This window comes from Talpa europaea (assembly GCF_964194135.1).
Source record: "Talpa europaea genome assembly, chromosome: 8".
In the NCBI taxonomy this organism is placed as follows: Eukaryota; Metazoa; Chordata; class Mammalia; order Eulipotyphla; family Talpidae; genus Talpa; species Talpa europaea.
Window position 1 is genome coordinate 82,104,082 of NC_140075.1, and position 26,383 is coordinate 82,130,464.

Genomic DNA, 26,383 nt, shown 5'->3' on the forward strand with positions numbered 1-26,383 from the left:
CAACTTCCTACCTCCTCCATTTCCCCCTCCCTTTTATCTTTCATAGGAATTTCCCCAAAGTGTTACTGGCATTTACAATTCTCTCTGGTATCTGCTCCCAGAGGACTTGAGTTGTCAGAGGAAGGGGCTGGCTTTACTGGGTGGTGCCCACAGAATGCATACACTGTGTCTCACCTTTTGCTCTTGACCTCACTGGCTATCCATCTAGGGTTGATTCAGGTGATGGCTTTGTTCTAGAAAGTTCTACACAGCTTGGATAGCTCACCTGACATTGCATCTCTACCATAACCTAGTCTTGGTGGGCACAGAAACACACACTCTTTCTAATTGAATTTCTGGATATATTACGAAAATGTCGAGAGGTACTTTGTAAATATAATGTAGCTCAACAGGAGACCATAGTGTGAAAAGAATGTAAAGAGATCAGAAGCCACTGATGAAGTTTCAGACACCAAAACCTATACCGAATACTTGCTAGTTTAATACTAAATACTTGTGTGAATTCTTTGGGCATACTAATGATTAATTTATCTGCAGCTCTCTCCTTACCATTCTACCACAGCTACCTTTTTTAGTTTCTGATATTTTACTTTATATGCTGAATAAATTCACATATGCATAGGAAAACTTGTAAAAATGTCTTATTTTTCTGACTTGTGTGACTAGCTCTATGTAGATTAGCGAAATAAACTATCAATTTAAAAAATCAAGTATAACATGGGGATCTTGGTTCTTCAAAGATAGAATGAAGCATTTATCCCTTGAGAATAATTTACAAACCAACTGAATTTAGCATTACAATTTTGAATTTTGCTTCTAATTTTAATATAAGAATATCATTTACGGGCCTCCCTGGTGGCGCAGCGGTTGAGCGCTGGGTTGTGAAGCTGCCCGCAGCCTCCGCAGCTCCGGTTCGATTCCCGGCTGCTCCCCGGCCACTGGAGGAGGGTCCCACATGGCGTGCAGACCTCTCCTGCCGCCCGCTGCTCCCCTCAGCAGTGTACCTCGGTCCTTCTGCCTGCTCTGCTCCCCGCTCTGGCTCTGGTAAATTCTCTCACCCTCCCGCGCTTCTGACTGTACCCAGTGCTTGTATAAATAAATAAATAAATCTTTAAAAAAAAAAAATAAGAATATCATTTACTTGATCTTTACCATTTTTTTTAAATTAAAAAAATGGCCAACAATATATCTTTTCTAGCCTGAGACCATGTTTACTGAACAAATATCTCAAGTTGGGCCTCCAATGCTTGAGCAGTGCAATCTAATAGTTAGTAGAGGATGTTGTCCAAAACTGTGAAGACAACAAAGCACAAATTGCCACTGGGGATGGTGAAAAGTGAATTGCTCATTGATAAGGTAATATTCAAATTAGTGTCAGGATAAACACATCCCCATGAAGTAAATAAACCTGAATCAACACCAGCATTATTTCTCTAGAGTGATTTGGCATGAAATAAGAGTACAATAATTTGCATATTTTCTTGGCTTTACAAATAATCTTTTGAATAAATCAATTTTAAAATATTTATCTCTGAAGAAGTTATAAGTAAGTGTATATAAAGTGGTGGGGTAGGAATGACTTTTAACTGTATTTAATCTGGGTATCAACAACTTTATAGAAAACTGGAAAGCTAAGCATGCTGGGATTACAGAACTGATTAATCTCTGATAAAGCTGATTGCAAAATGACTCTGATTATGTCACTTGACCTTGGGAAAATCACTTTTCTCTTGGCCTCAGCTCTCTGATCTCCAAAACAAATGGGTTGCATTAAGATTTATTTATAAGGCCTCCCTGGTGGTATAAGAGGCTAAAGCACAGCACTGTGAAGCTGTCCGCAGCCTCTGCAGCACTACATTTTCCCACATGGCACAGCAGACCTCTCCTGTCTCGCCTTCTGCTCCCCTCAGCAGTGTATTTCAGTCAGTCTGCCTGTTCTGTTCCCCACCCTGTCTCTGGTAAATCCTCTCATCATCCGCAATTCTGGCCTGTACCCCAGTTCTTGTATGCATTTATTTATAAGAATATGCTGTTATTCAATACACAACACATTATGCTCGATACTGTATACACATTATACTCTGTGCCACACATTCATTGTGCTGTATGGTAGTGAATGCTCAAGTGAGGACACTCTGAATACCTGGGTGTCGATCCACTTGGCCCCAGCCTCAGTGTGCTCCACTCTTCCATAGAAATGCACAGGCAGCATAAACTCGGGGCGGGCCTTCTCCCAGGGGTTTCCATGTCTGAGCCAATCATCTGCCTCTTCTACCTGAAAAAAGGATCTGGCTTAGATTTATATTTCACATGTGAAGCTAGCCTTTCAACCATATTAAAATAGAAATACTTTTAACTAAATCAACTCAAGAATACTGTTTTGGCAGGAAAGAGTAATAGTTCTGTCAATCTCAATTCACCTCTGTTGTCTTACAGCCTAAATCAACAATACCTGCCAGTGTGGCTGTTGTATATGTATTATTACATTTACTTATTGTGCAGCCCAGAGGAAGAAACTATGATTTCCTTCTTTTTTAAGATACGAGGAAATTATAACTTGATCAAGGTCACGAACAGATTAAGTAAATGGTGTCACCAAGATTTGACCTTAGATCTTTGTGTTCTAGAGTATGTATTTTAATATTTGTGAATCCAACTTGAGCCAAAAAGAGGCCCTCCTCTTTTCAGTATCAGGGATATTATTGATAGTTGCATATAGACCCAATGCGTCCTCCATAATGGTTTTAGGCAAAACTCTTGTGCTTAAAACACACTAAATTAATTAAGAAGTGCCACTCATAGAAATCTCCCTAAATAAAGTTTATTTCATTATAGGTACAGAATATTATCACCTTTTGTCATCTTTCATTAATATAGTCTTTATGTAATTTTCATGTGATAATAGACTATTAATTATAGATCATCCTGAAAATAACATATATGAAGAGGAATTTATTTTATTGGCAACTTCTACATTTTCCCATGTATTTTTGTTAATTTATAAAAAATATTTCTTATAAAAATTTTCAAGTCATAATTTGTATTTAGGGTATCCTGGACATCAAATGACTTTTGTTTTGCAACATATAGGCAACCAAAAATACCAAAACAAGAGCGAAAAACCAAAAAACAAAATAAAAACAAAAACAAAACACCCACATTGGGGACGTATTTTAAAAGATATTATTAGTAAAATATTAAAAATATTATGTATATATTTAAAAAAGGAATTGTGTCTAACAAGAAGGGATGAGTAAGTTTCCTTAATACACAGTACTCTTGTTAATGAGGTTAGAATGAATATGGTTCTTCCCCTATGTGATTCCTCATTCTCCCTTCTTAGAAGACTCAGGTTTTGTTTAAGGAGAGAGTACTAGTGAATTATGACACAACGCTTGGTGCCTCATGATCACCTAACTTGAGTTCAGTGCCCACCCCAGGTAGATTGTGGAGAGAAACAGACACAGATACTATCTTCGAGATATTAGACAAAAAATTAATTTCAACAGCCAGTCAAGCAAATGCACATTCATTTATTCAAACATTGCTCATGACTTTATATCAAGAAAGCCAGAAAGTCATGATAATGATGAATGAAAGGGGGATTCATGGAAAGAATATCTTTAGGTAGCAGATCTGGGAGCTAGAAAGCTGCAGGGGGTAGGTGGATATGTCAGATGCAGGAAGAAAGCCTGAAGAATGCTGGAGCAAGATGGGAGCTAACCAGCAAGTCACATCTTATTAAAATGCATGTTCTCTATCTATCTGGGGAGGGGTCTGAAATTCTGCATTTTTATTAAGTTCCTAGGAGTAATTATAGATGGCATATCCTGGAACTACAGAGCTACCTACTGATACAAAGTCAGTAACTATAATTTCAGATTTTTAAAAAATTGAGATAACATTAGTTTACCACATTATTTGTGTTTGAGAGGTACCATTCATTATTTTAAACCAAACTTCTACTATTCCAGTTAGAAAGAGAGAGGGAAAAAAAAGAATAAAATGTAGTAAGGAAAGGACTGAATTGTATCAGCTGAGGAGAAGCTAGTTAAGTTAAAGATATTAGTTTGTGTTAATAACTGATAAATGAGAATATCAAAAGATCACAAAGGATCAAAATATCCTGACTTACAAAACACTTTATGCTGCACTTAGGCAAAAGTGGTTTTGGGGTTTTAAAATATTGGTCAGTGTAGACACTGCTTCCTGTAACAGGAAAGAACTGGAAAGTCTATTTGCCTCATTTCGGCACTCAAGATTGTTGTAAAACAAACCTGAATGTGTGCCATGAAAGTGGAGGACGATGAGGCAGAAAGTTTTCTTCTTACAAATCAGGCTTAAAGTAGAGTTGACAACATATTTTCTGCTGAGAGATACAGCAGAATCTTGAAGCTGCATTTCAAGAAGCTTGAAATGCTCACAAGAGAAGAGGCGCTGGATTCCCATCAACCACCCTGCCAAACTCCAATGCAATCGGAGGTTGCACTCACACTTGAGGGACCAGTTAGCAGATCACCTTGAGTGCCATGAAATGTTGGTCTAACTTTTCCCTGCCACATAATGGTGGCTGATTTTAATGTAACTGGGATAACAAGGAGAACAGAACTCTTAACTTGCTGTTCTTTATTGTGAGTCTCTTCCTGCTTTGATAAGGAATCAGTTAATGACCACAAGTTGGTCTGAGCAGTGAGAAAACAGAGAACTGTCCCTTAGCACCCCCACTAAGTTCACATAAGCTGTGGGGTGGTTGGTGATAAACTTCCTCCCTACCTTGCTTTCTTCAACAAATCAGTAAATTGTTCCGTCAATCTAGATTTCCATGCAGCCAGTGGTTCCTGAATGCACTAACATGCGGAGCCCCATGAAAATGGAGGGGGCAATATGGGAGAAGAATTTTCATTTATATCTAAGAGGGCTGTTGGAGCTGAACATCCTGGATGAAACAGAGCTGAGACAAAGCAAACGTGGGTCTGTGGAGTGAGGCGTAGCGTGCCAATATGGGCAGAGTGGCAGCCTGGACTGGCATCTCCCTAGGGGAATTACTCAATGGAATCTGTATTCTAGCTAGTAGAAAAGCAGAGGTCAGCTCAGGAGCTTTGTTAGCAACACAATTCTAAGAAATACCTTCCTCTCAACTTTGGGACACACAGGACATGAAGAACCAGTGAGCAAATGCAAGACATGACAATTATTTGCATTTAACAATTAACTGAAAACTGTTTCCAGGGAATTCTAAGCATTTAGCAATGGTATCTAGGGTGATGTGAGCTGGGTAATGGGAGCTGCATGGCTACATGCAGCAGGCTGACTACAGGTCTCAGGACAGACAGGTTTGTGCAATACAGGCTGATTCGAAGCTGATATACCTACTTTGAGCAGCTTTCTACTCACAACTTTGGTGTGTGACTCAAACTTTAATGTGAGATTATTGCAATCACCTTTCTGCCTCTTCCTCCCATGGGTCAGTTATTTTTTTAGGGAACTCTTACTAGTGTTTCATCTAACCCTATTAGAGTTCAAGGTAAGGTAAGAATTCTAACAAAATTATTTTCCTTGGGGGAAATCACAATGAATACTTTGTTGCTGTATATCTTTCTTGCAGAAAGACTGCAAGGAAATTAAGAACCTCCTTGACCTTTAAAAATCTTTCCAGCTTGGGAGATTTTCATCAGACTTCTCCACATCTGTCACTGTAAGGGCAATATATGTGAGTGGGGACAGGACCGAGCTCTAAAGGGCAGGTCACTTTTCTAGAAAATGTTTTTTTTTTTTGTTTTTTATGGAAATAGTCTCTTTTTTTATCAGCATGATCTATTTCATGTTTGCCCTTTAAAATCCCATTCCAGTAAACAATGGCTGTGGCAAATAAAATAGTGTGTCTTTCTGATTCAACTTCATATTATAAGGAAAGAAATTATGGCCACTAGAGTGGCTTTGGAGACTAGCAAAAGCCAACTGGTCTCTCTTTTTCCTGTAAAAACACTGGAAATAGATGCTTCATTGTTCTGACAGGACTGAAAGGGAGAGTTTCCTGCAATAAAGATTTAAGAGTAGCAAAGTTAGTTTAACAGTTTCCTTTCATAAAATTTGAAAATTCAAGATTGTTAATTTTCTTTTAATCTTTCACAGAACAGTAGGTAAAAGATAAGAAATGAAATTCCTAAACTTTCTGAAATATGAGTACCACACAGAACACTTTCAAAGACAGAATGAATACTATGTACTATCTGGTCAGGTTGTATCAAGATCTTGGTTATTTAGGCTATGCCTGCTAAGACAAGGTTTCTCTGGATTACATGTTTTCAGAGCACCCTTGTGCAGGAAGTGCTATGGAGCTGGTGGTAAATGGCACTGGGAATTTATATCCAAAGGGGAAAGGCAGTCTTTATTGACAGTCCTCACTGATTGTCAGGGAAATTAGTACAGCTCTATGTTAAGTGTCTAGAGGGTATGAAAGAGTTCTTTAATGACATAATTTTAAAAGATGGCCCACATATATACCTGCCATCCATCTCGGATCTTCTGATTGAAGATTCCATATTCATACCGGATGCCATATCCATAGGCAGCAAGTCCCAAGGTTGCCATGGAATCCAAGAAGCAAGCTAAATTAATCAGATACACAGGTAAAAGGCAGAGTCATAAAGGTTAATCAAAATTTTAAGCCTTTCGCTAAAAAAATTAGTAGCCACAAGTAATGTAGTAAAGTTCAAATAATATGAAAGATATACAATGGATTTCTATGTATGTAGAATAACTTGTATGTATGTATGTATGTAAGTTATGTATGTAGAATAACTTACATACATAACTTGAATGTATGTAAAAAGCAAGAGATTTTAGAACCATTTCTGAAAGAGAAGAAATAGATATTTGTTTTTTATACAGTACAATCTGACACAACATATGTGGTAGTATATTTTAATATCAAGTTTAAATCTCACAAATAATTTATGATACATTCTTCCTGTAGAAGACAAGGGCTAGGATACCCCTTAGTTACCATCCCCCCATTGTCATTCCTTTTAGGGAACATCACAGAGACTTTTTTCCTATTGATTTACACATATATGTACTCACAGAAAAGTAACATTTTAAAAACACAAATAAATAGGATAACACTGTGTGTGTGTGTGTTTTTTCCACCAAAAGCAATTCACATTTTATCGCTTCTATTAAGGATTTCACACCAAGGAGTAATGGCAGATTTTACAAAGTCATTTGGGATATTCAAATTATTTTTGTGTAGTAGTAAAATACTTAATCCTGTGAATTTATCTTTTCATTTTTAATGTGATGTAACTCCTCACTCCTTGTAGGGTCCCTCTACCTTCTTGGAGGTCTATTCATAGATCAACTTCATTCTTTTTTGGTTGCTGTTCATTATTCTTTAACATGGATGTACAACCACCTATATACCTATTCTCCTATCAGTAGACATCAGGTTATTTCTAATATCTTGCCTTTTTAAACAGTACTGCAAATTCTCCCCCACATACTTCCTTGTGCACAAGTTTGAGTGTTTCTTTAGTGTACATGTCAGAAAGTAAAATTGATCATAGGGATGCATTTTCAAATTAATGAAAGGTAATATTTTTAATGTTTTCCTTTATATTTGCTGAAAAATCACGTCCTGAAGACAGCAAGGAAATTTCATCCATATAAAAGGCAGATAGTAATTAACTAAATCATACTTGTAATATAACAGGTGTGTCACTGCCTACTGGTCACTCAAAAAAAGGAAACTGTCCAGTACACAAGACAACAACACAGTGGTCAGATAACTTAGGTCACACCAAAAAAGTATGGGAGTTAGCAGCTATGAGCAAAGAGCAGTGAAATAAAGGGGCCACTGTGGAAACCCTCAAGCACACAGGAAGGATCTGGTTAACTGGGGTCTTAGGCAATGTCTCTTTTGTTAAGTTCCCTTCTCTACTGTTTGTCTAGAATTGATCAAACCACAGTGCAAACTCTATAGCGAGGTCACACTTTGCACTTCTCTTAGAAAGCCTCTCTGGTTTTTCTAACCAGATACATAGCATCTGAGCAGGCGCCAAAAGCCAGAAAACAGAACACACAATGTCACTTACCAGCAAGCCTCCCAAGACCACCATTGCCAAGTCCTGCATCTTCTTCAATTTCTTCTAATTCCTCTATGTCCAATCCAAGCTGAGGATGAAAGGAAAACAACACTGGATTTAGATAAAAATGCAGTCCATTTCAGTCATTTCCTAAGCTCTGGGTCAGGCATGAAATCCTATCAGCTCCCTTGCTGCTTCATCTGGCCTCAGACACCCACTGCAGATGCTGATGACTGCAGATGCAAACTGCATGAGATGGCACAGCAGCAGCTTGAAGAAGAGTGTGGACGCTCAATGTCCATTAGTGACTCTGTCCCTTTGTAGCTAGGGGACCGTGAACAAGCTACTAAATCTCTCCATGCTTCACCCCTCTCATTTAAAAAAATGAGGAAAAAAAATGAAGATAAATATAGATTTGAAATTAAATGAGAACATATAAACACAGCATTTAGAAGGAAATATATAAATATTTAGCAGGGATTTCTGGGTATATATCTCCCAATAAATGTCAGCTACTATTTCTTAAAAAAAATTTTTTTTTGTATTATGGGGGTAAAATCTCAGAAATAGTCCAGTCCCAAACCGATACTAACAGGGCTGAAGGATTTTGAAAATTTTCGAAAAGTATGAGGGCAGACCTTCAAGGGTGGACTAAAGTTCATATTTTCATGAACAGAATATATTTACTCAATAGGGTCAGTGGCTGTTAACCCAAAACCAGTTGGTTAGTCATTGTCTGTGAGGTCTGGGGTCAGAGAGCTGCCAGGGAAATTCAAACCCTCGGCCTGTTGGTTTGGGCCTTTCAGTCTTCTTCTCTCTGGGGAGGACAGGAGGCCCTGGGAAGTCAAGAGGCATTTGTGACCTTGGGGAAGGATGGAAATGGTTGCCAGCCGACTCCATGATCCACTTGCTCAGAATACACCACTGCGAACAGCGTGGACTCATGGCAGAATCCTGCAGCCTGGGAGATCACTTTGGACTGCTCATCTGACAATGAGGAACCTGATGGCCAGATAAATTAAATGAGCTGTCCTATGGTAACCTGATAATAATCTACCCCATGCTTGGCTAATGATGGTCTATTATGAAATGACTGCATTCTTATCTGAAAGTGAGGCAATCCATGACATTATAATGGAAATATAATTTGCACATTTGAAAATATAAGCACAAGATATAGGTATGACTTGCAGTTGATGCCCCAGTCTCCATGGACCCATCTATTTGGATCCCTACCTTTACACCAAGAATTGTTTCTCATACAGGTCTTGACAACTCAGTTTTCTAAGAGTTCAAAAATTGATTTGCTTCTGTTCATAGTTCTGGGAGCTTTCATGACTCAAATTTACTGGGGTTCTTGTGCAAGTTCAACTGCTAATGCTAACACTCTGGATTTTTTAAACTCAAAAAGTAAAAGTCTAAAGTAGGCTATAGACCTTAAGGAAGTAGCCCTGGTTTGTTTCATCCCACCTGGTTATATGCTGGGCCAAAGGAGATATATTATTTTGAGCTGATATCAAGAGAAGCAAAGAAAAGGGAAGTGGAGGGGAGCTGCAATGGTTCTTCTACAGGAAATGAAAACCTACCCCACATGGAGGAAACCAGCCCTAAGTGACAAGCAGCTGGCCACTTTCAGGGGCCAGTCCCCTGCCAAGGAAAGGTGCAGTGTGGACAGCCTCTGGTTTAGAACATGTCATTGCAAATGCCCATTCCTCTTTTCAACCACTTCAGAAAGGTTAAGGATTATTTGGTTTTGGCATGGACATACCTGAAGCCCCAGGAAGAAAGAGTTAAATATGTTCATGAAAACAAATTTGCATTTAAAGTTTAACACCTCAGGCTCCTCATTTACAGAGGAAATATATTTTGCATCTCATTAAGCAATAAAGAATGTATGATGACCATATTTAAAAAAAATATTTTTTTCATATTTTGCCTTGATATACAATAGTAGTTATCATTTTCAAAAATTACAAGCCCAAAGTAAAGCTTGGTATTTCCCCAGCAGAGACTCAAGTACTTTTATGAATCGTATTCAGATGTTAATTTAAAAAATGTAATTTGCTGGGGAATGCTGTCAAAAATTTTGGATGGAAAAGAATATTCTCTCAAGGCAAAACTATTTCCCTAACTCTGATCATCAGTAGCTTATATTTCTAATAGTTTGCATTAGCCATATTCACAGAAGCACATTTTTACCATTTTTGGTGTGACAGTTTCAATGTTCCTGAACTGAACTTGAAATTTAAAGGGAGAGAATGAAAGAATATTGAAACCATGTACCTGGTAAATGGCCTCATCACAGGCATTCTGTAGACCAAGGTTGATCATGGTGTTCTGTAATGTTCGCCCCATGTAAAATTCCAAAGAGAGGTAATAAACTCTCTGAAACAAAGAGAGGTAATATTAAATTTATGGGGCCAACTTTAATTTTCAACATAAAAACACAAGGTCACCAACAAGCACACACAGGAAGGCCTACTTTAATAGGGGTTCAAATGAGAGTCCTTTAGATGAATCAAGGACTAACCAAAGGCATTACTGACAACTGGCTTTGGGGAAACCATTTTATACCTGATTTTTGTCAAGGCAATTCAGTATCCTTTACATCCAGGAGGAAACAAGGCCAATGCATTCAACTAATTAGATTAGGTGTTTTGTGTTTTTTAGCTTCCTGTTCATGAGCTTCATGAATCACGCATATATTTTGAATAAACTAAAGTCAAACTGTCACAGCTCATCATTCACTTGTGAAATATTTATAGGATGAGAGTCAGCTGGGGTGGCTATGAGCATATCAAGCCATCTAAGAAACACAAAGATGAATTCCCTCCAGACATACCCAATGACTAGAAGGTATTTTTCTTGGACTGATTACAAGTAAAATTATGACTGTTATAGAATCAAATTATTCTAGAAAGCTTATGGATAGTCAATAACAAAAGACTACCTTAGAATTTTTGGTATTTATCCTGGATGAAATGGAAAATTTCTCGATCAACTTGAAAACTGAATGTCTTTGACACAGAAGTCAGGTATTAGAGTTGAAATTAAGAGGTGTCAAATTCAGACCACCTAAAACCTTTTAAAATATAAGCACAGTCTACTAATTGGAAAAAAATGAGTGACTTCATCATCCCTTTTGACAATCTCTTCCTTATGTGTTTCCTTTTTCCTACCAAACACACACACACACACACACACACAACTAAAATCTGTAAATACACAAATATAAAGTTACCTCAAATATTAAGGGTAAGGGTGACCCCTTATCCCAATAAGAGCCAATAAGAACCAAAAAGAAAAGTATTTGATGAACCCAAAAATATAAAAAAAAATCAGAATTTATTCGAGATAAGGCCTATCATAATATTCAATTATTAGTTACACATATATTTATAATAAAGTATTAAATGAAAATGCAAATTTAGAAATTTCATCTGTTGTCACTTATTTTATAAAACAATGGAATTCTAGGTGTTCACATAGGCATCAACATCTGTATTTTAGTGTATCATTTGTATCACTTGACACTATTTCCAGAGCACACCATCATTACCTTGATCCAAGTTGTTGGAATCCCTATGATGCTGTCACTGGGGCCCTCATCCACTCCTCAGATGTCTTTGTGTAAGTTAGGAAAAAGGTCTCTTTTTTGGGGCAGATAGAGGCCAAAGGGGTGCCTGGTGCCATTCATCCCCATGGCTGGTAACTTGTACCTGAGGTCACTACATCACAGGAAAGTTTCTAAGCCACAAATACCCATTTGCATATTTTCAGGGCAAATTTTATTCATTTTCCCTATTACATATTTTCATTTAGGACCACATGTATTGCTTTTACTTTTGCTTAATCTATAAAAAACTAGCTTATAAAAACAGTATATACACAACTCTTGCAATTGTGGGGTCACACCCTTTGAAATAATAACTACATCTATGTTAAATGTCTTGGCCTCCCTTTTAATGATTCCACATCAACATGGACTTCAGATCTATTAAGCATTGCAAGATCTTCCTTAAAAAAAGTTGTTGCTCAAAATAAAGTAATTGAGAGTTATCAAATACAGTTTGTAAAACATTGTCTGATAAATGTGCACTTATTAAATATGGTTGTTAACATAAAAAGAAGTAATTGAGGGCCTCCCCGGTGGCGCAGCGGTTGAGCGCTGGGTTGCGAAGCTGCCCGCAGCCTCTGCAGCGCCGGTTCGATCCCCGGCTGCTCCCTGGCCACCGGAGGAGGATCCCACATGGCACGCAGACTTCTCCTGCCGCCCACTGCTCCCCTCAGCAGTGTACTTCGGTCCTTCTGCCTGCTCTGCTCCCCACTCTGGCTCTGGTGAATTCTCTCACCCTCCCCGCGCTTCTGACTGTACCCAGTGCTTGTATAAATAAATAAATAAATCTTAAAAAAAAAAATCTTAAAAAAAAAATTAAAAAAAAAAAGAAGTAATTGAAAGAGCACCTCATTATGTGACAGCCTTTACAAGAACATGTATTTAGGGTCACTTTCTATATTCTCATAAATCACTTTTTTTGGTGTGTGTGTGTGATCCTCATGCTATATTTGGGAACATATAGATCTTGAATGATAGCTCTTCCTTATCTTCTTAGCTAATGATCTCCAAATAGTTGTTACATATCCCAGTAATAAAAATATTTAAGCATATCCAAATACCTTATAAGTTAAAAACATGTATTACAATTACTACTATTTTATGCATATTTTACAGAAATGGATCTTTTCAAAAGGTTTGTAATGACAAAATAAAGAAGAAATAATAATTATAAGTATGTTAAAGATAATTTTTATTTTATTCCCTGCTTTAATCAGAGCACCTGGGTACTTGTGTAAAGATGTATGGAACAGGTAGCAACAAAACAGACTTGCGGGACAGGCAGGAGCTGAGCACATGGTGGGAAGGGTATGTCAAGTGGAAGATGCATCGGGCAGAGCCCCAAAAGTGGGGAGTACAGGAATAACACATTGGTTCTATGGGAGAGTAAGGTAAGTACAGGAGGGTAAAGGAAGATGAGATGGGAGGGACAGGTTCACCTGAACTGAGAAGGATGCTAAAAGCTTCATAAAGAACAATGGCAGGACAACAGGAACCAATGATATCCGAGCAGGGAGCAAGATATATTGCTTTAGGAAGCTGAATAGGGCTACAATGTATAGAATGAGATGGGACTGCAAACTCAAATGCCTTCAGGAGCTAGGTAGAGAGAAGCAATGTGTAATGGAGGTCACATGAAACAATGGGGTGTACTGGGCCAAGAACTGGCACGTGCATGTCCTGCCCAAAGGGACTGAAAATTAACCTGCTAAGAGATGTCTTGCTGGCCAAGTAAAACATGTCAGCTGCTTGTGGCCAGTTTTATGAGCATGGAAACCACTTAGAAGTCTACTTCAGAGACTGGTAGTCAGGGCCTCAATTAGACCAAGGAGTGTAAAAGGAGGAGATTAGGTAATCTGAAGGAGACCAGCAGATTTCAACAGAATGTGGACAGCCAGTTGAATAGGGAATACAGAGGGAAGTCAAAGGTGAGACTAAAACTTGTGTCTGGGTGATTGTCAGGATAGCAATGCCATTAACTCAGAAACAGAAGATAGGGCAGAGCTGGGAAGGATAGTAATTTGAGTTTGAGGAAGTAGGAAGAGATCTTGCTCAAGATCTAAGAAATGTAGGAATGGAGCTTGAAAAAGAAGTCAGACTAGAGATCCAGATTTGGGATTCATCTGCACAGTTACTGAAGAGCAGAGGTAATGGGAGAGAAGCTGGAATACATTTGCTGGTTCCACTTGGCCCAAGGCCCTCCTGTGTAGATGAAGGGGTGTCACAGAGTAGATTCTAATTAATATGTATGGAATGAATCCTACTCACTGTATCACTATTAGATTAACTGACTTATAACCACACTGTAGTAGGAAAGGAGAGCCCAGCAAAAAAACTCATTAGAGAACCAGAATAACTAGAAAGTGCCAGCTCAGCCATCAGAGAGGGAAAGAGTATGTTCTATGGGTGTTAAATACTATTAATATATATGGATCAATTAAGATGTGTAATAACTATAACAGAGCTGAAAGTATTTGAGCTCACAATTGAGTTCTATGTGAGCACCCTGTGTAATAACTAGAACAGAGCTGAAGGGACTTGAACTCAGAATTGAGTTTTGCATGAGCACCACAAGTAGTAAATAGAGGAGATATTAATTGAGTTCACAATTGAGTTATACATGAGCCATGAGTAAAAACTATAACAGCACTGACAATATTGGAGCTTAGAATTGAAATCCACATGAGCACCATGAGTATTATCTGGAAAAGAGCTAGCATAATTAAGATCATCAAGTTCTAGAGAACAAATGTGTAATAACTATAGGAGAGTTGATGTTAATCGAGATCATTGGGTTTTACATGAGCACCATGAGTAACAGTTCTAACAGAGCTGACTATAATTAAGCTATAAGAGAGTTCTGTATGAGCACCATGTGTAATAACTAAAATAGAGCTGACATTAATTAAGCTCACAAATGAGTTTACATGAGCACCATGTGTTATGACTATACAGAGTTGATTGACTTGAGCTCACAAATGATTTCTACATAGCACAAATGGTAATAATAAAACAGTTGAAATTAATTGAGATCACTGAGATCTACATAGCACCACGAGTAATAACTATGAAAGAGCTGATATTAATTGAAATCACAGAGTTCTACATAAGCACCATGTGTAATAGCACTAAAGAGCTGATGGTACTTGAGTTCACAATTGAGTTCTACATTGCACCATTGGTAATAAATATAACAGAGCTGGCAGTACTTGAGCTAAGTTCTACATGAGCATCAAGAATAATAACTATGAAAGAACTGACATTAATTGAAATCACCGAGTTCTACATGAGCACACACGTAATACTACAACAGAACTGATGGTACCTGACCTCACAATTGAGTTTTACAAAGCACAGCTAGTAACAACTATAACAGAGTAGCCATTAACTGAGATCACTGAGATCTATATGAGCACCATGTGCAACAATAATAAAGGGCTGATAGTACTTGAGTTCACAATTGAGTTCTACATAGCACCATTGGTAATAATTATAACAGAGTTAATTTTAGTTGAGATCATTTTCTACATGAGTTATAACTTTATGAGTTATAACTTTAAGAGCATTCATGATTACTGAGATAACCAAGTTGTACCTAGCACCAAGAGTAATAACTATAACAGAGCTGATGCTAATTGAGATACAATAGAGTTCTAAGTGAACCCCACCCTGAGCCTGGGTGGGGGCTCCCCTGGGCAAATGGGAGGCCCCAAAAGGGGGCCCAGTAGCTGTTTACACCTCTAGCACCCTCTTCTGGCATGATATGGTCCTGCATTGGGTCTGTCCTGCCTAATCTTTACTAGGTTGCTGTGGGCTAACTGGTGATTCCCCTCAGTGGCCCCCACTGGGAGCAATGCCTGTGGTTCAAAGTTGTATCCTGGCCTGCTCCTTGACTCCCCTCAAGGCAAAGTGGTGGTGTCATTTCATGGGCCATTGTCATGGGGGGAGATGGTTAATTAGTTTGCTTTCAATTTGCATTTCTTTATTATAAGCAACATTGAACATTTTTGAATGTTGTTTGAATGTCATAAGTGAGAAATGTCTGTTGAGGGGTTTGCCCATTTTATAATGGGGCATTTGCTCTTTGCTGTTGGCTCCTGTTGGTACTTTGTAAATTTTGGAGATTATCTGTTAGATATATGCAAATATTTTGTCCCATTCTGTAGGTTGCCTCGTTTTTTTTTTTTTTTTTGGATGGTTTCTTTTGAGGTTTAAAAGCTTTTAAGTTTAGATAATCCCACTTGTTTATTTTGCTTTTGTCTCCCTTGCTGCTTGATTTATATTCCCAAATACATGTTTATAGTAGGAGTCCTGTATTGGGTTGTCTATATTTTGATTCAAATACTTTGTTTTCTGTTCTTATGTCCAAGTCTTTAAATTCATTTTGAATGAATTTTCATATAGGGCATTACATTTATTCACTTTTTTGATAATATTCACTTCATTTAGCAAATAAAATTCATTCTGTTTGCCAGTGGGACATAGTTCTTTCTTTACAAATTGACATATTTTTAAATTTAATGTGATTATTGTTATCAATTTAATTTAAATAAATAACAATTAATTTGATTATTCTACTATGTAGAATATGCTTTTCTTCAAACTTCAGTGTTATGACTTTGTGTATAATTTTAAAATCTTTTTAATTTGGTTTTTCAGTTTAATCACCAATGTTTAATGTTCTTTTTTTTTTGAAACAGTTCAATTTTTTAAAGGAGAGTTTTGAAAAAAATAATTTTTATTTTTCCAAAAACCAATCATTTTGTTATTATAATAAGGTAACTTTTTCAAATATTTTAATATTATTCAAGTCAAGAAGAATATATTAGTGCTTTCCAATGTAAAATTAACAATGTCACATATTACGCTTTATTTCCTTCTGCATTCTCACCTCACTTTTTAAAAAATAGTAAATATCTATATACTCACCTCTGAATACAAGAAATTTTAAACCAAACATTAGAATCTTATTAAAATGCTTAATACATTTTCTTAAGAATACTTCTAAACCTAAATTGACTAGGAATATGGTGTTTTCATGTATGAAAATAAGAGCCGTACCAAGATATTTAAACACTCTTTAGAGGTGTCAGCAATGATTGTTACTTTTTTCATCATCATCATCCTCATCACATTATTATTACAACCAACTCAGCAATTTCATGAGTTAATTTTCTAGAAAAATATCTATTTAATCAGTATTGCAGAGCTGCATGAAGTAAATGAATATAAACTGGTAAAGATATAAAATTACTACTGATGAACTGGGGTTTGGGGAGGAGGCCCAGATTCTGAGGACCCCAGGTGGGCTCTCTCTTGCTTCTTGTCTTGGGGGAGTAAAGTTAAAGAAAAACCAAAGTTAGAGAAAAACAAGAGATTGATTGATTGGTAGGTAAGAAGAAGAACAGGAAAGCTTTTGGAGTGGAGAGGGGTCCCATTGGTAAGCCATTGGGGTGGCAAGAAGTAGGTGCTTATATGGGTATAGTGAGTGGGGGTTTGATTCTTGGGTGTCTCTGCATTGTGTCTTTTGCTGATTGGCTGGGCTAGGGGGGTGTCTCCTAGACTACTGAGCTTGTGGGGTTCTCCTAGGCTACCTTGGTCCACTGAGTTTGCGGGCTTCTCCTATGCTACCAGGCATTCTGAGTTTGCCAATATTACCTGGCCTACTGTCCAGACTTAGCCTTGGTCTGTTGCTCTAGCATTGTGTTATTGTGTTGGTGTTCTAACTCTCCAATCAGACTATATTATATACTAATACTATAGAGGGGTTGAGTGTGGGGAGATGGGGATGAGGTTCTAAAATATGGCTCATTATCTACCACTCCAACTTAAAAACTTAAATAACTTTCAATTTAAGGTGCAGCATGGTGGACTTTGTAGTGTCCCCTCAATGCAAATAAAAAAAGATACAGTAAACTTAGAGTATGCACAAGTGTTTTGGAAGGATAGATTCCAGCCTTGCTACTTTCGGGTACAGGACTGAGTCTGAGATGAGGAAGAGTTATTCTCTATTTGAAAGCTTTGTTACAGCTGCGATTCCTTCCAGTGAGAATATACTTTCTTTTGCACAGGGAATCTTGGTGCTCTGGGTTGTGCATTGTTAGTTTCTTCTTCATGCTTTTTACATATTGAAAAAGTTCCTAATAAATATTTACATACATTTCCCACAACCTCCAGGACATATCTGCCTTTCACCTTGCCAGTATTCTTTCAACCCGTTTTTTCCAGTTTGTTCTCCCAATAAGGATTGACACCCACCTCACTCCAGCAGCCAGAGCTCCACTCTAACCCTCCCTCTGTGTAACACAATCCCTCCCCCCTGCCATGGCCTCCTCCAGCCTCCCTACCCACCTCCTTAGATTGTCCTGGGAGGTAATTTGCTTAGAGCACCTTAAGGAACTCTCCAGTCTTCTCACAGTGGGTAGGAGGTTAGGGAACAGCAGCTCAGGGGGCAGGTCTTAGAGGTCAGAGCATGTTGGCCCACTGCCTCCACCCCGAAGGAGTTGTGTTAGTCCAGGAGCGCCACATCCCACTCATTGGAACTGGCAGAAAGGGGGTTCGCAGATCCCTGTCCTTGGGGTGGACCTTAGCCCTCCCTCTCCTCCCACTCCTGTGTGGAGCTTCCAGGTCACTGGCCAGGTCTGTCCATCTAGTCTTCCCAAGCCTTTGGGCAGTGCATCCCCTTCAACTTCTCTTTTTAGCCATTGTCTCCCTTGCCCCGCCCCCCAACCCCCTGAGCTCTAACTACATCTGACGAACTGTTTTTCTCATCCCTCCCTAAAGACTAAGTTTTGCCGAAGGACTTTGGTCCACTTTGTTCAGGGCCAGCAGCGTGGGTCCAGCACTGTGCCTGGCACACACACAGGAGGCGCCCGATACTTCTGAGCTAAATGCTACGAATAAATGCTCCAAAAACGTTTGTGAAATGAGTGGACAAGAAAGGGAGATCTGGGCACTTGCTCACCAGGAGGTGCTCAGGGGGGTACAGCATGGGTGTTGGTAGAATGCCCGCCCACCACCTGGACACGTCTCCCAGACTTTGGCGGGCGCTGCCCGGGGGTGGTCAAGATTCGCTCCAAGAGTGGTCACGCCAGGTCACCCCCACGCCGGGCTGCTGTACCCGCGGGGCCAGAGAGGAGCCCCAGCGCCCCGCCCCGCCCCCCACCCCTCCCGCCGCTCTCGGGGCGGTACCTTGGGGCGCTTCTCGTAGTAGTGCTGCTGCGTGCGGATCCAGCGCCCCACCAGGTGGTCGCGCACCGTGTGCGCCAGCGCGAAGAAGTAGTCGCGGGGGGTGGCCACGTTGCGGTCCTTGACCAGCGTGAAGTGCAGGTGCCGGTTGAAGCCCTTCTTCAGCTCGGCCACGTTCTCCACGCCCACGATGCCGCGGATGCTGATCTGCCGCCGCTTCTCCTGGTCCGTCAGGGGCTTGGCCATGGCGGCGGGCGGTGCGGAGCAGCTAGCGGGACGCGCGGGACGAGCTGGACGAGCGGATCGAGCGGCCGGAGGCGCCCGGCGGCAGGTCAGGGCGGAGCGCTGGCCGCGGCTTTTGATCGGTGGAAAGTTCGGGGTCCGCCCCCCGGCACGGCACCGCCCCTGTTCCAAACAGAGATGGGGGGAGCAGGAGGGCCTGGCCTCTCTTTGCAGGGTGGGGCAGCGGAGGGTGGGCGCCGAGGCCTGGGGTGCGCGCTGGGCCCCTGTGGGCATTGCTGCGCGCGGCCAGGTGGGGCTGTCCCCCCAGGACCCCGCTGAGCCCTCCAGGCGGTGGAAGGTTGGCACCTGGGGCAGGTCACGTAGACACTCCGAGGCTTCCTTCCGGGTCTGCAGAACCTGGAGCTCAGCACCTGTCTTTCCTCCCCTTGCTAGGTTCTTGATTGAAGAAGCATGTTTATGTGTGATTGCACGGAGCTGGCAAACTTTTCTACAGAGATTTACTAACTGCGCTCACTGGTGTTACTGTTTCTCACTTGGAATGGGTTTCACCAAGGCATCGGGAGGGATCTTGAAGGGGTAGAATACTTCTTCAGCTGACTCACCCTCCTTGTCAATCCTTGCCTCATCCTGGAATCCAGACCTCAGAAAGGAATTCTGGGGACTCTCCTTTGCTTCCATTTTTTGAAGACTCAGGGATTTGACTCCAAAGACCTATGCTCCTCCTCTGCAAATCACCCTGCTTGTTGCTCTTCGGGAGGGACTGAATTTAGGAACGCTCGGGTTGGCCACAGGCTGACTAGGTGGTGGCAGGGGTTTCAACCTCAGGCCTCTTGTTTGAATTACTTTTTAACCGGAGGGGCAGGGAGTGGGTAGAAAAGAAAGGTTATGTGTGTGGAAAATGAAGGGATAACTCACAGAGCCAGCTGCCCTGTTTACATAAAACAAGGCAGTCTTTGTTAATGGGCAGAACAGGATGATCTTTGCACCTTTCACCTCCAGCTTTGGTGGTGGTTATTTGTATATGTGTGTGTGTGTGTGTGTGTTTTAAAATCTTGGCAAAGGCAAACACATGCTATTTTAGGAAGCCAGAGGCTTTTTCTTCTTCCATCAAAAGTAGTATTACTATTATTTTAGCAACAGTTCATTGCCAGAACTGAGTTTTAAAAAAACAAACAAAAAACCTCGTAGTACAACTGATTATAGACTTTATTTTGAATAATAAACCAAAGCTCATTATTTTGATTTGCTGTATTGGATTTTGGGGGGGTGGGGGGATTGTTTGACTTAGGTTAAATGGAGCCCTCACCAAAATAAAATAAAAGTTCAGATTTGGCAATATGTTCAACTTCTTGTTTTCTCAACATTAAGGGTTTGGATCCTAAGCTGCTGGGGCAGAGCAGAGACTACACTGGGCCCTATGCAGTATCTGTGATACTGATGACCTGCATAGCAAGCGCTATAATAGGAGCTATGAGGATGAGGGTTGGGCTTCATTTGGATGAAGCAAGAAATATGCTGAATTAAGAGTGAAACTTATCAGAATGATTACTCTTGAAAACAACCAGATCTGTGAGAAAAAGTTTGAGGAGAGGTTGGAAGGAAAGGTATCTTGACAAATTTGATAATAAAAATGTGTTTTTAAAAATAAGCTTTGAGGGCCTCCCTGGTGGCGCAGCAGTTGAGTGCTGGGTTGGGAAGCTGCCTGCAGCCTCTGCAGTACCGGTTTGATCCCTGGCTGCCGTAGAGGGTCCCACATGGCGTGCAGACCTCTCCTACCACCCGCTGCTCCCCTCAGCAGTGTGCTTTGTCACTCTGCCTGTTCTGCTCTCCCCTCTAGCTCTGGTGAATTCTCTCACCCTCCCACTCTTCTGACTGTACCCAGTGCTTGTATAAATAAATAAATAAATGAATCTTAAAAAAAAAAATAAGCTTTGAATATTCCTAAGATGGTTATAGCATTAAGCCAGTTTTGGGCCATTGACATGTTGGTGTGAAATAGTTCCATCAGCTTTCACAGCTGAGTGGAAGAACGGATGGAGCAGGAGGGTGAGGGAAAGTAGCTCTGAGCAATGCTAATTCCAGGAAGACCTCTGAGCAGCAAAAGGCAAAGTAATGTCTGCGCACTTGGATGGGGGTTGGGGAACTAGGGGGTGCAAAAGAAGAGATGGGAGACACAAAAGCCAAATTTACTCTTTCTTAGTTTTACTTAAAACAATTTAAAATAGGTGGATCCTAGCCCCCACCCTCACCCACCTCCCCATCCAATCTACTAGATGTACTAAATTCTTGTTGGAAATCTAGGATAAAGAAGAACTAATAATTACACTATCTGTATGATTCAGTGTCCAGTCAGTGAGCTTGCATCTCTGAGTCAAACATCTCTCAGAGGGAAAAAGCTGAATGGAAGAATGTTCGAACTATGGAATGTGGGAGGCTCATGCATGGTAAAGAGGAGATTTAGGAGTATTCCTTAGATCAACCTTCAATGGTAGTATTTTTCATTGTCAGACAGTTAATCCCCTTTCACATCTGTTTTAGTCCTTCTGGTAAATCTCTGGTGTTAACATGTCTTTAACTGCTTGTTAATCTGTATGAAAGCAGACCCAGATTCTACACCTTCTTCAGGTTTTAGCATAAGACTAGAATTTAATAATATTGTCTTCTGTTTATGTAAAAGGATACTTTTCCAATTAACATTCTGATATAAACTTTGTTTTTTGAAATTTAAGTGGAAGTTAATTTACCTAAAGAAAAACAACATAGATTGGGCAGTACATGAGTTGACGAAGAAAGTGTAGTGTAAGTGTAGCTGGGGTTTGGGAAATGCGGAGCTTATGGTCCTCCAGGTCTCTTTGAAATTTATCATCAGCTCACTCTGTACTTTCTAAGACACTGAGGCGGAGGGAGATTAATTTACTTGACCAAGAAGATTATTCTCTTTAAAATCCCTTCTGTCAGCCTCTGGTGACTGGAAACACCAAAAACTGTCATTCCCTGAAAAAGTATCAGACTTAAGTTGCTCAAATCTTTTCACACCAGCCTTGTCAGCACTGACCTGTATTATTCCTGTTTCTCAACTATTGCTTCTCCGTGACTGCTATGATGAAACAGCACTTGTGAATAAATGAACAAACTGTCCAGACCTCACAGGACAAGCATTAGTTGCCCACTGTCAGAAAAGAACCTTGGAAAAGTGTTAGTTTGGATGTTTAGAAAAGCAGATGATAAGACAGGATTAAACGTGCAAGGATTTTATTAGCACAAATATTTATGGGAGAGAAAATAAGGAGGAAGCCAAGTTAGCCTGAGAGAGTGTCAGATTATGATGCAAGGCTGACCTGTGTGAAGAAAAGAGGGAGGGCGGAAGGAGGGCACCCCACAGTGCCCTGCAGTCCCACGAAGTTCCAACAGGGCCTCTGGGCCATTCTGGAGCGAAAGTCAGCTGGCAGAGGAGTGGCCTGTGCGTGAACAGGCCAAGGTTATCCATGCTTCTTGGCCAGTCTGGCTCCATGCAGTGGGAGGTCTGTGAGGCCCAGTCTGGTAACTTCCACAGAAAGATTCTGGTAACTTCCACAGAAAGATACTAGATGAACAAACATAGGTTAAAGCCACTAAGCTTTAATGCAGGGCTTATTAGATGGGCATGCCACTTGCGGATTCATGAGAACTGCAACAAGCTTGGCGCTTTATTATGCATACCCCACTATTTCTGTCACGTGTGCTGTGAGGCAAGTTCTCTTTTTTTGCCATTTACAAGTGAAGAAATTGAAGATTAGAGAAGTTAAATTGCTTGCTCAAGGTCACTTAGCCAGTGGCTGAAGAGGTTTTCAAATCTTTGTGTAGCTTTTCCTTCTTTCAAACAGGGTTTGGGATCTCTTCAGTAACCCTGAATTCTGACTGCATCTCAGCTGACTCACTTACCCTAACCATTTGGTTTTTCCCCCTAATATTCTCTGGTCTTTTAACCTATTTCTAATTAGTTCTGAAATCCAGGGAAATGCCAGATTCAAGAGAGGCCCTGCAACAGGTTGTTTGAATCTTGGAGATGGGCAATGTAGATCAGCTGAGCTTTATGCCCATGTGTGAATTTAAGTACATTTTCACAGAATACTTAATGCATGAATCTGTCAACCAAAGCCACTGCCTAGACTCTGCTGTTTTAAATATTTAGTACAATGACTGAGAGCCTGGCTTTATTATACTATTACATGCCCTTAGAATCTGCAGATAATATGGATCACAGAATTACCATCTCTATAATTGGCTGTGACTACTACCTTTCACTTGTCACCTGAATATATTTGACTTGTCTTGAAGGACATTCCTGACACATTTGGGCCCTGTCATATTGGATTTGCTCATTAATATAGTAGTCTGGCTTGTTAGGTGTGGTCCAGTGGGAGTTCCTGAAAAGCTGGAAATGCTTAACAACCCATTTTCTCCCAGTCCTCAAATCACTGACAGTCTTAACATGCCTGGTGTAGAATATGCTGAGACTGCAGAATCACATAGTGTCTCAATTTTGACTTATGCAAATTAAGGAAATGTTCTCTGTCTCATTCACTCCATCAGATGGCAAAGCTTACTGAGGAGGGAAGTGCTAGGCAATGTTCAAAGCATTAGTATTATCAATGATTGATTTGGGATTACATTTAAAAAATATTAGCCAATGCTTTAATTTTCTCATGGTTGTTACTTTTCCCCTGTCTCCCTTGAATAGTCATTCAAGCTTTGGTGCTTATAATCTCCAAAGAAGGATATGAACCTTACCAAGGAAGGACATAGGACTTCTAGCTTAGGAGAGCATTAGGAGATGCATAAGAGCAAGGGTCACAAGAGGGAAGTAGTTAAGGCACAGAATAGCTTCCCCCTCCCCCCAAGAAATTATAATAGAGAGCAGTTAACTGCATTCTGGAAAGGCAAAGCAGTGAGAAAAAGGTACAGTGTACTTATTTTTGGTTTTTGAGTAAACATTTATTTAGACTTACCTTATATTCATAAATGCTTCTTCCTAAGGCATCTAAAATTACACTTAGGTCATATATTAATATACTATGAGAATAATATGTAAGTAATTATGGTTACTTAGAGATTATGAAAGACATAAATGTGTATTTTGAAAATTTTCACTTGTGATGAAAAATAAATATTTTTAACTATTAGGGAAAATGAAAGAGTTTTGAAAATATTAATAGCACTATAGTAATTGTTAAACATTTTAGGTGCTTGTACAAGTGTTATACATTTGATCTCAAGTAATGGCAGTGCTTTTCATGGTTTGGTTTTGAAATAAGATATTGGTTCCTCTCTGCAAATATAGTCTATGAAACAGTGCAGGTAAATTAGTTAGCACATTGTCTGATATTTAATGTATTCCATAATATTTAATTTTAAATGCTATTCTTTTTTTTAAAGATTTATTTATTTATTTATGCATACAAGAATGGGGGTACAGGCCAGAAGTGTGGTGGAGGGGAGGGTGAAAGGATTCACTAGAGACAGAGTGGGGAACAGAACAGGCAGATTGAGCAGCGGGTAAGTCAGAAGAGGTCTTCTGTGCCATGTGGGTAACTCCCTGGCCGGGGATCAAACTTGTGCTGCAGAGGCTGCATTTTGCTTCATAGATTGCGTCTTAACCCCTTGTGCCCACCAAGGAGGCCATTAAATGCTGTTCTTAGTATTTTTTATTTCTTCAGATATCTCCATATGCTTTACAACTTACATAAAGAGGAAAACTGTTTTACTGTAAGCCAGAGACAACCAAGTGTTCATGAGCATAAAATGAATTTGGGGGTAGGAGGAAACATGTTTACGGGAAAGTAAGTTCTATGTTTTAAAAATTAGATTTTAAATACACTTTGCAAGTTCATTTCCATTTCATGTGTTTCTAAAATGTACATCTATTTCTTCAAATAAATCTCCTATAAACCAAAAATAATGTTCAGTTATACTTTAAGTGTTTATGGTGACCACATGTGTTTTAGGCATCGTTGAAGAGCATAGTCTCCATAGAATATATGTGAAAGAGTGGGTATTTTGCTATGACTTTGGTGATTGGGTGTTTGCTACTCTAACATTCTTCAAATTCTTTGTTTATTTCCTTACAGGGAAATAAACATTTCCCTATATCTTTATTTCCTTATAGGGACTTTTGACAATCATTCTCATGGGCATGTGAAAATAAAATTTTACATATGTATATGGATATATATACATATGTATATATATAGGGAGGACCAAGTGTCTATGAGACTGGGGCAGGATTGAGAAGATGACATAGTGGGTCTGAGGAAAGGACACATGGCACTGTCTTGGAAAAGGAGCTGAGAGTCTGCTTCTCTGGGGATCCAGCAGAAAACCCAGGAAGCCTGAATGTCTGTGAACAGCCAAGGACTTTTCTCTGCTCCCTGGGAAGATCCAGGGAAGATCAGGACCCTAGAGAGGAAGTGGTTACTTGGGCATTCTCAGCAGTGGGGGCTGTCCATCCTGACCCCTGACCCCCACCCTCCCTCACCACTGGTGCCTTGGATTGAATGGACCAGTTGACTGAGATTGCATTTTTCTCCTTCCTGTACAAATGAGGGCACCAGTTAGAAATTTAGCAGATATAAAAAAAATGAAAGTGCATTTAAGCATACCAAGTTTATATGTTGTTTATATTGGCTTCACCCTCTGGTATTATTATTATTAATGCAACAAGACACATGTTTCAGAAAAAACTTTTAGCTTATTATGTGAAGCAATTAGGAGATTAATTCTGGAGAAATATTAGAAAGAGATATGAACAAATCCTCACAGAGGAAAAGAAATGAAAGGTATGCTAACCATAGGGTTTCGGCAGATAATAATGGTGATGCAGTGTGTGCTAGTGTCAGCCTTCCTATCGCCTTTCAAAGAAGACCCCCTGTTGCGCTCACACCTTTTTTTTTGACCTGCCCTTTGTACGAGATTGATTAATTATAGGCATTAACCACAAAAGCTCCCATACAAATATTGGTTTTAGATTTGTGTTTCCTTAAGGGATCACCAACACAAGGATTTCAAATGCCAGATACTTAAACTTCTCTGACCTGTTTAATTATCCAACGAGGGGGTAACATTTATTAGCTTAAAACATGTAAGACCAAGAGAAATAGCTTCCTTTTCACTAATATTTTCTTTTTTTTTTAATTTTATAGAGGCATGTTTATTTATTTCTTTATTTTATTTGTTTGTTTGTTTTGTTTATACATGCACTGGGTACAGTCAGAAG

General features: G+C 39.7%; 1 protein-coding gene across 1 annotated transcript in view; it reads right to left on the reverse strand.

Annotated features, from left to right (window-relative positions):
- Nucleotides 1-19,134, reverse strand: part of PYGL (glycogen phosphorylase L) — a gene marked incomplete at both ends in the record, with an annotated part of 44,167 nt that extends 25,033 nt beyond the window's left edge. The window contains 5 exons of the mRNA XM_084241095.1: nucleotides 2,144-2,275; nucleotides 6,505-6,608; nucleotides 8,094-8,172; nucleotides 10,368-10,469; nucleotides 18,892-19,134. Coding sequence (XP_084097221.1) covers nucleotides 2,144-2,275; nucleotides 6,505-6,608; nucleotides 8,094-8,172; nucleotides 10,368-10,469; nucleotides 18,892-19,134 — 660 coding nt within the window. The remainder of the gene's footprint in view (nucleotides 1-2,143; nucleotides 2,276-6,504; nucleotides 6,609-8,093; nucleotides 8,173-10,367; nucleotides 10,470-18,891) is intronic.
- Nucleotides 19,135-26,383: the final 7,249 nt, after the last annotated feature.